Source organism: Canis lupus, chromosome 28 (assembly GCF_003254725.2).
Source record: "Canis lupus dingo isolate Sandy chromosome 28, ASM325472v2, whole genome shotgun sequence".
Lineage (NCBI taxonomy): Eukaryota > Metazoa > Chordata > Mammalia > Carnivora > Canidae > Canis > Canis lupus.
The window spans coordinates 35,801,249-35,816,849 of NC_064270.1; the positions used below are offsets into that span (position 1 = coordinate 35,801,249).

General features: G+C 44.8%; 1 protein-coding gene across 19 annotated transcripts in view; it reads right to left on the reverse strand.

Annotated features, from left to right (window-relative positions):
* The window catches only part of C28H10orf90 (chromosome 28 C10orf90 homolog), a 214,997-nt gene that overhangs the window by 101,040 nt on the left and 98,356 nt on the right, over window positions 1–15,601 (reverse strand). For 9 of the 19 annotated variants that reach the window (XR_007406748.1, XR_007406744.1, XR_007406743.1 and 6 more), the window contains exon 3: window positions 7,386–7,523. The exons of the other annotated variants lie outside the window; for them this stretch is intronic. Coding sequence is in view for 6 of the 9 variants with exons in the window: in XM_049103204.1 (XP_048959161.1) it covers window positions 7,386–7,523 (138 nt within the window). In the remaining 3 variants the exon portion in view is untranslated. The remainder of the gene's footprint in view (window positions 1–7,385; window positions 7,524–15,601) is intronic. 19 annotated transcript variants of the gene reach the window in all.

Below are 15,601 nucleotides of genomic sequence, written 5' to 3' on the forward strand. Positions count from 1 at the left end.
ACAACATAAACATATAAAAATAAATTACATTTATATATAGTAACAATGAATGCATGGGTATCAAAAGCTCAGTCATAATACCATGCACTATAAAAATAAATAAAAAATAAAGTACTAGGTGTGAATCTAACAGAACATGCGTAGGACATGTGTGTTGAAAATGACACAACATTAACAAAAGGAATCAAAGAAGATATAAGTAGAGAGACATCCCATGTTCATGGATTGAAAGAGTCAACATAGTAAAGAAATCAGTTCTCCCTAAATGGATCTGTAGGTTTAACATGATTTCTATCAAAATCCCAGCAAGATTTTTTTATCAATATAGACAATTTATATGGAAATATAAAGGACTTAGAGTAGCTAAAACAATTTTTTTAAAGGAGAATAAACTGGGAGAAACCAATCTACCCAATTTTAAGATTCACTATATACCTTCGGTAATCAAGACCATGTGGCACTGGCAGATTGTTGGACACCTATATCAATGGAACAGAATGATGAACTCAGAAAGGCACCCACACAAATATGTCCAACTGATTTTGATGAAGGTACAAAAGCAATTCAGTGGAGGAAAGGTATCTTTTTTCATTTAAATTCAATAAATTAACATATAATGTATTACTGGTTTCAAAGATAGAGGTCAGGGATTTATCAGTCTTATATAACACCTAGTGCTCATTACATCACAGCCCTCCTTAATGCCCATCACCAGTGACCCAGTCCCTGTCCCCCCACTCCCCTTCCCTCCAGCAACCCTCTGTTTGTTTCCTATGATTTTTAAGAGTCTCTTATGGTTTGTCTCCCATCTGATTTTGTCTTATTTTATTTTTTCCACTCTTCTCTTATGTCCCTCTGTTTTGTTTCTTAAATTCCACATATGAGCGAGATCATATAATGGTCTTTCCCTGATTGACTTATTTCACTTAGCATAATATCCTCTAGTTCCATTCATGTCATTGCAAATGACAAGATTTCATTTTTTGGAGGCTGAGTAGTATTCCTATGTGTGTGTGTGTGTGTGTGTGATGTATACACATATATACATCACATCTTCTTTATCCATTCAGCTCTCAATGGACAGCTGGTCTCTTTCCATTGTTTGGCTAATGTGGACATTGCTGCTATAAACATTGGGGTGCAGGTGTTCCTTTGGTTCACTGCATTTGTATCTTTGGGGCAAATCCCAAGTAATGCAATTTCTGGGTTACAGGGTAGCTCTATTTTCAACTTTCTGAGGAACCTCCACAGTTTTCCAGAGTGGCTGTACCAGCGTTCATTCCCACCAACGGCGTACAAGGGTTCCCCTTTCTCCACATCCTCGTCAACATCTGTCATTTCCTGACTTGTTAATTTTAGCCATTCTCACTGGTGTGAGGTGGTTTCTCATTGTGGTTTGATTTGTATTTTCCTGATGCTGGGTGATGTTGAACACTTCTTCGTGTGTCTGTTGGTCATTTGTATGTCTTCTTTGGAGAAATGTCTGTTCATGTCTTCTGTCCATTTCTTGATTGGATTACTTGTTCTTTGGGTGTTGAGTTTGACAAATTCTTTATAGATTTTGGATTTTTCCTTTACCCGTATGCCATTCGCAAATATCTTCTCCCATTCTGGTGGTTGTCTTTTGGCTTTGTCGACTGTTTCCTTTGCTGTCCAAAAGCTTTTTATCTTGATGAAGTCCCAATAGTTCATTTTTGCCTTTGTTTCCCTTGCCTTTGGAGATGTGTCTAGCAAAGTGTTGCTGCAGCCGAGGTCACAGAGGTTGCAGCCTGTGTTCTCCTCTAGGATTTACATTTCTCCTCACATTTAGTTCCTTCATCCATTTTGAATTTATTTTTCTATATGGTGTAAGAAAATGGCTCTGTTTTGGGATGCATGGGTGGCTCAGCAATTGAGCACCTGCCTTCAGCTCAGGGCATGATCCTGGAGTCCCAGGATCGAGTCCCACATCGGGTTCCCTGCATGAAGCCTGCTTCTCTCTCTGCCTATGACTCTGCCTCTCTCTCCCTGTGTCTTTCATGAATAAATAAATAAAATCTTAAAAAAAAGAAAGAACAGAAAATGGTCCAGTTTCATTCTTGTGCATGTGGCTGTCCAGTTTTCCCAACACCATTTGTTGAAGAGACTGTTTTTTTCCCACTGGATATTCTTTCTTGCTTTGTTGAAGATGAGTTGACCACAGAGTTGAGGATCCATGTCTGAGTTCTCTATTCTGTTCCATTGATCTATGTGTCCTTTTTTGTGTGAGTACCATACTGTCTTGATCACAGCTTTGTAATAGAGCTTGAAGTCCAGAATTGTGATGCCACTAGTTTTGATTTTCTTTCTCAACATTCCTCTGGCTATTCAGGGTCTTTTCTGGTTCCATACAAATCTTGGTATAGTTTGTTTTAGCTCTGTAAAAAATGTTGATGGTATTTTGATAGGAACTGCCTTGAATGTGTAGATTGCTTTGGGTAGCATAGACATTTTTACAATATTTGTTCTTCCAGTCCATGAGCATGGAACATTTTTCCATTTCTTTGTGTCTTCCTCAATTTCTTTCATGAGTGTTCTATAGTTTTCTGAGTAAGGAAAGGTATCTTTTGAAACAAATGGTGCTGAAGCAATTGGACACTTAAAGGTTGAAACATTATCCTTGAACTAAATCTCACAGCTTATACAAAAAATTATCTCAAAATAGGCTATGAAATAAATGGAAAATATAGAACTATAAATACTTTAGGAAAAACAAAGTACTAGAGTATCTGTGGGATCTGGGACTAGGCAAAGAGTTCTCAGACTTGAACTAAGAGAATGAACCCCTAAAGGAAAACTGAAAAACTGGACCTCCTCAAAATCAAGATATTTTGCATGGTGAATACCTTGTTTAGAGGATGAAAAGGGATATATTTGCAAATATTTGAGAAAATATCTGTGAACCACATATCCAACAAATGGCTAGAATACATTAAAAAAAAAAACCTGTCAAAACTCAGTAGTAAGAAAAACAAACCATCCAATTAGATAAAGGTCAAAAGGCAGAAAGATACATTTCACCAATGAGCATATACAGATGGCAAATAAGCATGCAAAAAGATGCTCCACATCATTATCTGTTAAGGAAATGCAAATTAAAACCACAATGAGACATCACTATATATCTATCAGAATGGCTAAAATAAAAAATAGTGACAACACCAAATGCTGGCAAGGAAGCAGAAATACTGCATCACTCATATGTTGCTGGCAAGAATGAGAAATGGTACAGTCACTCTGGAAAACAGTTTGGCAGTCTTTTGAAAAGCTAAACATGCAACTACCATACAACATACTATTACACTCCTGGGCACTCATCCCAGAAAAATGAAGACTTGTGTGCACACAAAAAAAACTGTACGTGAATGTTTCCAACAGCTTTATTTATAATAGCCAAAAACTGGGAAAAATCCATGTGTTCTTCAGTGAGCAACTAGTTAAGCAAACCATGGTACATCTATATCATGGGATATTATTCAGCATTAAAAACAAATGAACTATTTATACATGGAACAGCCTGAATGAGTCTCTGAAGAATTAATTATGCTGAGTGCAAAAGCCAATCCCAAAGGCTGCATGCTGTTTGATTTCATTTATATAACATTCTTGGCATGACAAGATGTTAGAAATGAAGAACAGGTAAATGCTTGTCAGGGATTAAGGAGAGGGAGGAGCAAGAGGGAAGTGGGTGGAGCTATAAAAAAGTCAACAGGAGGGGTCCTTATGGGGTGGAAATGTTCTGTTTTGACTTGTATCGTGTCAGTATACTAGTTGTGATATTGCACTATAGTTTTGTTTTATTTTTTTTTACTTTATTTTTTTAAGGAGGCCTGAACTCATAACCCTGAGATGGAGACCCTCAGATCATGAGCTGAGCAGAGATTAAGGGTCCAAGGCTTAACCAGCTGAGCTACCCAGGCACCCCCGGCATTATAGTTTTTTTAAGATGTTACCATTAGGGGAAAATAGGGTAAAAGGTACATGGCATATCTGTATTACTTCTTAAAACTGCATGTGAACCTTCAATTATTTCCAAATGAAAAACTTTGATTAAAAACATCTCCAATGTCACTGCCTTTCTCTAAATTAGAATTCATCTGGTCCTCCTCTGTTTTCTCCCTCTTGGAGAAGAGGGCGGGAGGGGAGGGCAGAGCCAGCCTTGCAGCCAGGTGGTCCTGGATTTAAGTCTTTGATCTTCATATGCCAGCTGCAAAACCTTGAGTGTGTCATTCATCCCCTCCAAGCCTCAATTCTGTAAAAGAGGGATAATTAAATCTACTTTGAAGGGTTGCCCTGAAGTTAAAGAGAACATTTGCAACATGCAAATGGGGTGCCTAGTGCATAATAAATGCTTAATAACTAGTAAATGCTTCTACTGCCACCAGCACCTCTATGTGGGTTTATTCCATTTTGCTTGGTGCAATAGATGATGGTATAAGGGTTCCTCCAAAAGTAGGTTGTAAACTACTTGTGCAAAGTACTGGGTCCTATTCATTCATTTTAACCTCAGGACATATCATAGTCTGTCACTGGTAAATACCTTATAAATGCATGCTGGACTGAATTCATGGAATAAAGTATTATAAGGGGGACCTGGGCAAAAAATATGTGGCAGAAAAACTGAAGATCAATAAAAGAATGGAAACCTTTTGTTAAAGGTTTATGCAACCTTTAAATGCAACCTGTTGTATCTCAGCAGATCCAGGGGAGCGTAAGATGCCGGCAGCAGGCACAATTTGTCCAAATCCATGTCTTAGGCCACAGGCTGCATTTGAAATGATTTGATATAATATCCACAGGAAAAAGGCCTAGGAGAAGAGAAACCAGTGATTTACAGGATTAAGTCCAACACCGATTTCCTTATTGATAAGGAGAGACTTGTACTCTTGCTGAAGGCAGTTTTGAAAAGGTCTTCAGAATGACGATGAGGACAGCTGTGTGTCACTTGGTCGGTGGTAGAAGCACAAACAGTAATGCCTACAATTGAATTCACCCACCAGAACCAATTAGGACCGACTGCCTTTCCAAGGTACATCAAGTGGTCCTTGCGTTTTTCAATCTTTGGAGATGAAGTGGAAATTACTAGAAAATAGGTAAGGAATTGGGGAGACTGCCTATGGTTACGGTCTGGAAGTACTGGGTTCTCAAATGCCTGTGGGAGTGGAGAAGCTTGGCAGAGGAGGGAAGGAATTTGCTGGAGTTCAACTGATCTTTAAATGAAAAAGCTCCCAGTATGTCAGCCTGAAACAACTTTATCATAATATCCTTATCTGAAATGTAAGCTCCCTGGGAATAAGGGTCCCCGTCTCTTTTGTTCACTGCCAGTGCCTGGAACCACAAAGCATACTCAAAAACATATTTGTTGAATGATGGGTTCACTTTATTACTCCCAAGTGCCCCGGGTACTGATGGTAAATCTTTGAAGTCTGCCTTTGTCTTTGTTAAGGCCAGTCCCGGGACAGAAGCCTCCATTGTGACATCTCTACGTTAATCCAGATCTTTCCTCCACAAAACCCAAAGACACACGATTGGAGTGGAACTGGGCATGCTCCATCAGGGAAGTCTTCTGGGCAAATAGGGGAAGACTGGACAAGTGGTCCTCTATCTGTGTCTCTGTGGAAGGGTGAAATATCCAGATTCTTCTTCAGGATGCACCAGTGTTCACTTCTCCAATACTGAGAAATCACCAGGTCTACTTTGACCTGAGTCTGGACTGAGCCCTGCCAAGAGACACTGGCTGTAAAGGACACTCACCAGAGATGTGATGCAATCCACTCACCCTGCAGTCTGATTATGTAGCGTTCCCTGTCCACTTTGTCAGACCATTTACCGAGCATGAAAAAAAAAAATGCAGGAGCAGCATGTGTCTGCAAAGGCAGATAGTGAAGTTCTAAGCCTTAGGTTCTTGCTGTATGGCCAGAATGAGTTATCTAATCTCTCTGAGTTTCCAGTTTTTCATATGTGTGGTAGGAATAAAATCAGTAGATGTATTTGGGAGTTATTATAAGAATTAAGTTACAGAGAACGACTGAAACAGTATATCACCGCAATGTAGTAGGAAAAAAATATTTCCAATAAATGTCCCTGGCCAATGGGGCACTGAGTAACTCAGTCAGTTAAGTGTCTGCCTTCAGCTCAGGTCATGATCTCAAGGTCCTGGGATTGAGCTCTGCATTGAGCTCCCTGCTCAGCAGGAGTCTGCTTCTCCCTCTCCCTCTACCTGCTGCTACTCTCCCCACTTGTGCTCTCTTCCTCTCTCTGTCAAATAAATAAATAAAATCTTAAAAAAAAATGACTCTAGCCAAATGGACACCTGTTGGGGGGGGGGGAACAAGTAAATCTTTACTCCTGCCTCACACAATGAACACAAATCAATTCCAGATAAATTATAACCCTAAAAAAGAAAGGTCAAACTATAATGCTTCTAGAAGAAAGCAGAAGAGAATACCTTCATGACTTTGGGGCAGGCAAAATTTTCTTTAAAAAGGTACAAAAAAAATTAAAAGGTACCCCAAAATAGTATAAAAATAAAAAAAAAGATGGATATACTAGACTTCAGAAAAATCAAGAACGTCTTCATCAAAAGACACCATTAAGAGAATGACAAATCAAGCCACAGATGGAGAAAAGATATCTATAGATCCATATTTTTGTCCTGGATATATAAAGAGCTCCAACAAATCAATAAGAAAAAGATAGAAAACACAATGTTCAAAATTGGGCAAAGAACTTGAAGAAGTACTTCAAAGCAGAGGATGTCAAGTGTCCAGAAAGCATATGAACAGGTACCTATTCAGCATCATTAGTCACCAGAATAATTAAATTATGAAAACATTGCTGAGAAGCTAAAATTTAAATATTTGACAGTACCAAGTGCGAAAAAGGATGCCGAGTGACCACAATCCACATATATTACTAATATAATAGTAATACACTTACAGACACTTTGGAAAACCGGTGGATGTTATCTACAAAGCTAAACAAACGAATAAAATCCAATGCTGACCCTGTGATGCAGCTGTTCCACTTCTAGGTGTCTATCAAAAAGAAATGGACAAAAATGTCCACCAGAAGCACAAACGAGAATGTTTATGGCAGGTTCGTCTGTCCAAACACTGGAAACAACCCAAATGTCTACCAACAATAGAACAGATGAATAAATGTGGTCTGTTCATACAATAGAACACCGTGTAGCTGTTAAAAAAGAGCGATAGTAAGACAGAGAAACGCTCTCGGCCACAGATGAATCTCAGGCATAGCGTCAAGCAGAGAAGCCAGATTCCAATGGAGAGGATGCCTGACTCCATTTCCGTCGAGTTCAACGGGCAAAAGTAATCTGTTGCAGCAGAAGTCAGAATAGTGGTTACCTTGGCCAGGTGGGTTATGGAGGTGGTAGGTCTGGACGCGGAGGGGACGGGAAGGTGCCCTCTGACTTACTGGACATGTTCTATCTTGATGCGAGTGGTAGTTAGAGGAGCAGACATGCGTGTAAAAAACGCACCAAGCTAAAAAATAAAAATAAAAAAAAGAAAAAATTCAAAAAACTAAAAAATTTTTAAAAATTTTTTTAAAAATTAAAAAAACGCACCAAGCTGCACACCTAACATCTGCATGTGACCTCCCCTTAAACACGATCATACCAATCCATGAGGTACGGTGCGAGATCCGCAGTAATCACTCAAAAAATTCACTGACATGAAATTACTGTTAAATTGACCATCCCATAATGAGGGATTCCTTCCCGAGCTGGTTCCTGGCTGCCAGTTCTCTTCAGAAACACTGCAGGGGCAATTCGGTCCCTTATTCGCTTTAACCTCGCAGTCTTTGAACTACTTTCTTTATCCCTTTTGTCTCACAAAACGTGCATGAAAGCCAAAGACACCTTTATTTCAGACGACTACTCCTGCTGATTGCACCTAGCTCGGAGACTCCGCAAGATGTGCGGCACAATCAGGCAGCCAGGAGGGCGGGGAAGGCAGCAAGCGGAGGACGCTGATTATCGGGCGTCTGATAACCTGGGAAGGCCAGCAGCTCTGGGCTCACAGTGCTCGCCCTGCCAGGGGCCTTACCATGCTGGGAAATCTCCCGCTCAATATCCCTTTCACTGGGGAGGACAGTCTGATTGTGGCCCGCACAAAAGAAGCCACCTCTCCTGGGACTGTCCTCTGTACATTTATCAGAGCACTCCGCCTCAGGACCAGAAATTAGAGAAGGAAGTTTTGGGGGGTGGGGGACACAGCTGGTCCCACCTGGCTCATCAGCCTTTCATTTCCCGCTAATTCACACCCCAGACTTTGCATTAACCTTGAATGCATAACAGGATAAATGGACCGAGCTTTGGGGGAGAGGAGGTGGAGGGTGGTAAATAAAACATAAAATACAGCCGGATCCAAGCTCCAGCTTCGCGGAAACGGAACTGGAGGAGATTGACACCTTAGCTTATTGACACCTTAGCTTATTGAAAAAGCTGTTGAAAATAAGCTAATCGGACCCTGCAAATTCACACTTGGGTCAACGTAAGCGAAATCCGCGCCACACCGAGGGGCCGGGGGAGGCAGGCCGACGGGCATCTCTACTCGGGCCATCAGCTCACTTCAGAAGCCGCTCCCTCTTGGCAATAGAGAGAAATGATTACATTTCACAAAGATATCACTCTGTCTATGCCTGAGTCAATTTCACATTTTAACCTGCCATAAAACTTCTGTGAAATTATACAATTTTGGTGAATGCCTGTAAATTTGTGAAGTGAGTCATCCTCAGGTGAGCCCAAATTGGTGAAAAATGTCTGGCTCAGCCTGCATCGGATCACAAATGAATCTTTGCTTTCTGAAGTGATCGAAACCAGCTGGTTGCCTGGCCCTTAGCCAAAGCCATGCATGGGCCAAAATGACAATAATCATAATCTCGGGTCCCCTATCATGATAAAGAAATGATACTTGACTTGCGATCTGGAAGACTGCAAAAAAATCGCCAGCAGGTAGCACGGACGTGCTAAAGCGGAGGAAGCAGGGACAGGAAGGAGAGACTTTGCAAGGATTCAGCAGAAGCAACCAGGTGACCCCCCATCTTCTTCTTTTACGCTCAAAATAGAGCGCAGACGGTTCCTCCTCGTGGTTATCACACCTCGATGTTTTCCTAGCTGCACACTCATGAAATGATCCTTGAAATTATATTACCAAGAGAAATTTTCCTTCATTGCTTATTTTGATATGATTTCAATAAATGTACAGTATGTGAAATTATTTCTTCATTTCACCCTGGTCCTGAAAATGAAATCCAATTTAGGAGCCAGTCTACGGAACACCAGCTGAGCACAACACCCGAGCAGCATACTGTTAACAGCGGGACTGCGTCCTCGGGCCGTGTGTTTCCTTGATCTGGGCAGGAACAAGGTGGTCGGTGCCCAGGGTCATTCTCAGTGGGTTGAATCATGGATTGTGGATTCTTAATCAGGAGTGGCAACTCAGACACCTTATTTCTTCAATCCGTCTTGTGATCTCTAAAAAGAAGAGCGTGAGAGATCCTGCAGAAGCCAGGAGGGCCAAACACCACGGATACATTGGTGCACCACCAATGGTGACCCCAGACAAGGTACCGGGGTGCAAGCCAGAAGCCCTGACCTTGAGGTGGGCAGGAAGGGCTGTAGGGCCTGGGCATCTCTGTGAAGGCTCTGGGTAAGAAAGCTTACCCAGTGCAGCGTTGTTCCTAGGGATATGTTAAAATGATGGTCTGGGGTGATGGGTTTTTGATGACTTGGAAAAATTATGACATATTTCAGGCACATAGAAGTAAAAATGAATAACACTGTACAGTGACACATTACTGCTGAAGAAATAAGTGTTATCAAAACAGTCGACATCTTTTCCCTAATTATATCTTTCTCCAATTACACCCCCTTCTTTTTTTTTTACACCCCCTTCTCAGATGAACATTGCCCTGAATTCAGTGCACATCTTTCCTGTGATTTGTATTCGTAGAAGTGTATGATTCCTTTAGCAAAGCGTGGTATTGTTTTGAATGCTGTCAAATGTATGTTGACAATATTTTATACTGTTTATGTCAGGGCAGGACTTTTTATCTATTTATCGGAGAGAGAGAGAGAGAGAGAAAGAAAGAGCAGGGGGGAGGAGCAGAGGGAGAAGGAGAAGCAGACCGTCCTCTGAGCAGGGAGCCCGACACGAGGCTTGATCCCAGGACCCTGAGATCCCGATCTGAGCTGAAGGCAGATGCTTCATTGACTGAGCACCCCCCCCCCGCCCAGGCACCCCCAGAACTTGATTTTTTGCTCAGCATTTTGAGATTCATCAATGTTTACACATGTAGTTCCAAATGGCTTCTTCTCGCTACTGGTGTCCTATGAATGGGCAACCTCTTTCAGCTCCCGTGGCTTTGGGTTTTCTCTTTCTGAATTTCCTGCATCAGACAGGCATGACTTTTACCATCAGAAGAGAATACAGTTTGATGAAAGGAGGCAGCATCCACAGGACTCCTCCCAATTCTCCTTCTTCTAAGTTCTCTCTCTGGGGATGATGATGCTAGAACCTAGAGCCAGCCTCCGCCCCCAGCCAATGGCCAAGCCTGGGCACTGCTCCTGTTCGCACCCCCGGATGCCTCACTTACCCCACCCTTCTTCACATCGGGAGCCCATCCCCGTCACTGGGCTGAGGCCATGCGTCCACCCAGCCTTCTCCTTGCTCTGCCCTGGTTCAATCCACTGTCATGAATCCCCACCTGATAATATCTCAGGTGAGGTTTTCATCATCTCATGCTTGTGTTACTCTACCAGCTTCATCACTGGGCTCCTGCCTCCAGTTTCATTGCCAGAAGCCTTACCTTTCTAAAACAGAAACCTGAACTTATCAAACCATCCCCTCCACCGTAAAAATCCTTCAGCGACTTCTCATCGTCTTGGGAATGAAATCCAAACGCTGAAGCATGACATAGGAGACTCCTTGTAACGCGATCTTTGCCCATCTGGCCAGCCTCCTCCCGTCCACCACGAGGAGCTGCTGAAACTCTGCAGACGGGCTGCACAGCCCCCCACTCTCCCTGTGGTCTCTCCTGCTTGTGCTTGCTCCTCGCCTTTCCCCGCCCAGCCAGTGCTGGCTACGAGCACTCTGGGCCACCTCAGGCCACCTTTTCAAAGCCCCTACCCCATCCTAGGTGGGTGTCCCACTCCATGACCCTCAGCATCTTCCCGTTGCCTCCCGCACAACACACTCACACTGGTCTGCACTCACACAGAGCCGGCCCCCCTAGCACTGTGCCACGCACCTTGAATCCACAAGATCCAGCTCAGCCCACACCTGGGGGTGCGTGAGGGCCAGGTGCCTGCAGAGACCCTGAATTGCTGGGACATGTGGCACGCTGAAAAAATAAACTTTCCACATAACTGAAATTCATCTTTTTGAACCCAAAATACTTTTATTTGGTAACCTATTGAGAAATGTTTCTAAAAATGATTTATGCCACTGATATTTGGCCCATACTCTCTGGTACACCTGGGCCTGGTCTCTAACCACATTGATTCTTAGAGGTCAGGGCCTGTGCCCAACAGTTGTTAAATGTTTTAAAAAATCACTCTTGGGCAGCCCAGGTGGCTCAGCAGTTTAGCACCACCTTCAGCCCAGGGAGTGATCCTGGAGACCTGGATAGAGTCCAATGTCGGGCTCCCTGCAGGGAGCCTGCTTCTCCCTCTGCCTATCTCTGTCTCTGTCTCTGTGTCTCTCTCTCTCTCTCATGAATAAATAAACAAAATCTTAAAAAAGAAAAATCACTCTTATTTGCTTCCTTGAATTCATTAAAGTGATTTTCAACATGTCCTGATGCTCCATTAATATGAGCAGCTATGCTAAAGTGTTGAAATCCACATGAGGTTTTGTCCCTATATCACCAGGCCCCATATGGTGAGCTTTGATATGGAGAGTTGATAACCCTCCGCCAATGGCCACTCACTATCCTGTCACAACTCAACGAGGGAATGTCTTGTGCCTGCATCGTGCCTCTTACCATGCAGTTTAGGATTGCCACAGGAGCAGAACTGAGGGCAGCAAGGAAAAGGCACCCAGCCTGGCATAGCTGCAGGTCCCCTCCACAATCCCTAAACCCTCCATCCTCTCCTTCAGTCTTCTGCCCAGAGCTGGCCGTTTCGTAACTGTCACACTGAGTCAGGGCTGGTGGGACTGGTCAGAAGGTGGGTACCAGGGGAAGTGAATCATCTCTTCTGTGCCCAAGCACCAACCTGTTGGCTTAAGAAACCAACCAACCAACCAACCAACCAACCAACCAACCAACCAAGAAGCCTTACCTATGATACCAACTGGCAAAGTCCGGATATTTAATATGACAGCATAAACCAGAGTTGATTTCCTTGAGTTAGCAAGTCAGGAAGATTTTTCTCAGAGTTTATTAACAGCTCATGGTCATACTCAAAATATGTAGTGGGAATTTTACTGAAATTAGACTCCCAACGGTTTCAGGAGAAATACCTCATTCTGTTATCCATACTTGATAAACCATGGGAAATGAGAACCTTGAGGAATTGTTAAAGTTCTTGGCTCTTTTTGTGTCTTCTCATGACAGCAGCTTATGTGATGTCGGGTCATCTGAAGGTTAACTTTATAATATTTGCTCTTAGCAAGAAATGCTGTATTTCTATGCAACCACTCCATTTGTTTCCTTCAACAATCTCTGAGCAAGGCCACACAGAAAAGAGAATTTTTCCTTTCTCACTGGACAGTTCTCAGCAGCCAGCACGAATTACTTTCTGAATGAAATAAGCAAGGGGCCCCCAGACCAAAGTGAGTAGGACTCAGCCTAAGATGAAAATGTGCCAGCGAGGAAAGCCTCCATTTTTAATTTTTTGCATTTACTTACAACCAGAGGAAAACCAAAATTAATTTTCCACTTTAGTTCATTGGCAAACTATTTTTCACTTTGCTGAGCATTCAAGGCGCAGTGATAAATGGCAAATAATAAGCCGCCACCGCTCAAATGCATGGATGGAGGCCTCTCAACTTTGCCTCAGTGGATATAGTCACGTGGCCTTCCCTTTGGGGTGAGACCCTGTTACCACATTTGACTCTGACTCGCAATGGCCTTCAGTGACACCAGACACCCAAAGTCTTACCAAAAATATAGCCTGTCATGGAATAAGACACCAGCACAGCATGTCTTCGGTGACAGCTCAGAGACTAAGGCCATGCCCACCTTGGCAAATACTCATCCGAAACAGGGCCAACAAACGATTTCTGCAAAGGGCCAGACAGTAAATATTGAACGTTTTGCAAGCCACGCAGTCCCTGGTGCAACTATTCAAGTCTGCCACTGCAGCACGGATGGGGCCGTGGACAACGTGGAGACAACAGGGTCTTGCCGTGTGGCCCACAAGAACTTTACGGACACTGAAATGTGAATGTCATGTGATTTTCACATGTCACAAAACATTTGTCTTTTTTTTCAACCATTTAAGAATGTAAAAGAAAAAAAATTCTTAGCTCAGAGAGCTTACAGACCCACGCAGTATGATTTTTTAGAACATCATCTGCAGGTCCCACAAAGCCTGCACAGAAAGTGCATCCCTCAAGCCCTCTGGAGTAAAAGGAAACGCCTGCAGATAACTTCGGACACAAGCATGATGTACTGGTCTTTGCCCTGGCTGCTCTCAAAGACCCGTCCAGAGTGGATGAAAAAAATGAGTCAACAGTGTGTCTTCAAAGATACCAGAACTGCCAGAAAAAAAGAAAAAAAAAAAAAAAAACCTGAGCGATGTGGAAGAAAGAATATGAAAAGTGCCCTAGGAGTATAATTCATAGCCTGTCGCCAGTACCAAAGTGTGGGTCTCACCCTCTAATTAATCTCAATGGCAGCACCGCCTGCTTCTGCTCACGGAATCCTGATGAAAATTCGCCGTATTTCATTCAAACATGCGCGAGGCTCTGATACCTTAGCGGGTGGTGTGCAGCGATGACACTGCACAGCGGCGAGTGGCCAGCCCAGCAGGACCCTGTGGCAAGTGTGGGAGCGCCGGGGCAACCTGCAGGCGACCGACCTCCTCTGGGATCCGGGTGAGGGCCGGGGCCTGCGGGGGGTCTGGCCGAAAACCACGAAAGCAAACGTTCCTGCTCTGTTCTGTGGTGTCTGCAGGATGGTGAGGCTCCTGTGACCAACAAACGTCACCTCCTGACCCCGTGGCCGCGAAGTAAGCAAGGACACTCTCGGAGAAACATTGCCTGGCAGCCTGCGGAGTGGAGGGGGAGACGGAGATGCCAGCGGGATGCGGGGAGCCAGCACCTCCCAGCTCCGCTAAGCACCCATCAACACCTCCAGATAGGATGCCAGGGAGCCCGGGGAGGTGTAAATTTGGAAGTTAAGTGAGAAGGAGACCCCCACTGAGAGCCGAATTGGGAGGGTAAAAGCTGTGCCCTGGGAAGGTCCTTGCAATCAGGATCAGTCCTGAAAGACCTCGGGCCTGGGAGGAAGCATGAATCCCTGACTGCCCACCCCGCCACCCAGGGGTGCCGGCTGGCTCCTCTCCCCTCTATCTGAGCACAACAGGGGGTTGCCCCGAAGAAGCTGCAGGGTTCCTGCCACTGCTGCCCGGAGCTGGCCCAGCTGGCTCCAGGGAGGAGGCTCCCCCTGCACCCCCACCCTGTGTGCCTTGTTGCAGCCAGGCTTCCTGGACCCCCAAGGCTTGGAGGAGCCTCCGTCCTCTCCTCCCCCAGCACAGCCACAGTGAAGCTCCCAGGATGGACAACTTTAACTGACACTCCCTGCATTCTCCTTCCAGAAGGATCGAAGGGGTTAGCCCGGGATTGGAGCCATGGGAGACAGTCTCCTAAACAGAACACTTTTGGTCTCTGCATGAGACCGAACAGCCGGAGACACAGCAGATGGGGATCCTGGCTCCGTTACCTGCTCCCTGCACCACCGTGGTAGGCCAAGCAACCTCGCTGATAGGCAGATTGCCCCACCTGTCAAATGGGCACAAAGCAATCTGCAGAACTGTGGGTGGTTCTTCCCATCCTTCCCCTGGAGCTGGGATGGTGGTGGGGGGTGGGGGGCACGGGGTGCCTACTTTAGATTCAGAAGCCACCTTTGGTTTTAATAGGCATCAGTTGCCTGGTTAGAGCCAATATGCCTAGAGCCTGCCGCAGGGAGCCCTGCAACCCGCCTGAGAGTCAGTACCACCCAGGGAACGAAGGTGCCGGAGCCCCCCAGCCAGGGCCGGAAAACCACCAGGAGCATCCGTCCCTTTGTGATTTACCAAATGCACGTTATGCCATCTGCCAACGGGAGGCCGCATTTTCTCACTTTGCAGAAACGGAGGTTCCCAGGGAGTAGGACGCCAGACTCAGGCCCCTCCTCACGGCCCCTCGCGGGGGTGTGCTGGAGCCAGCTCCCACGGCTGGCCAGACACAAGCATCTGCACCTCCTCCTGACTGTGGTCACTGGCGTTGCGTTGATGTTCTGAAGCCAGGTGTGGCAGGAGCACTTGCGCCACCAAAGTGGCCAGTACTACGACTCACGGTGACCCCTCCTCCCTCTCGGGGGCTGCTCGTAGCCTGACAGCAGGCCACGGGAC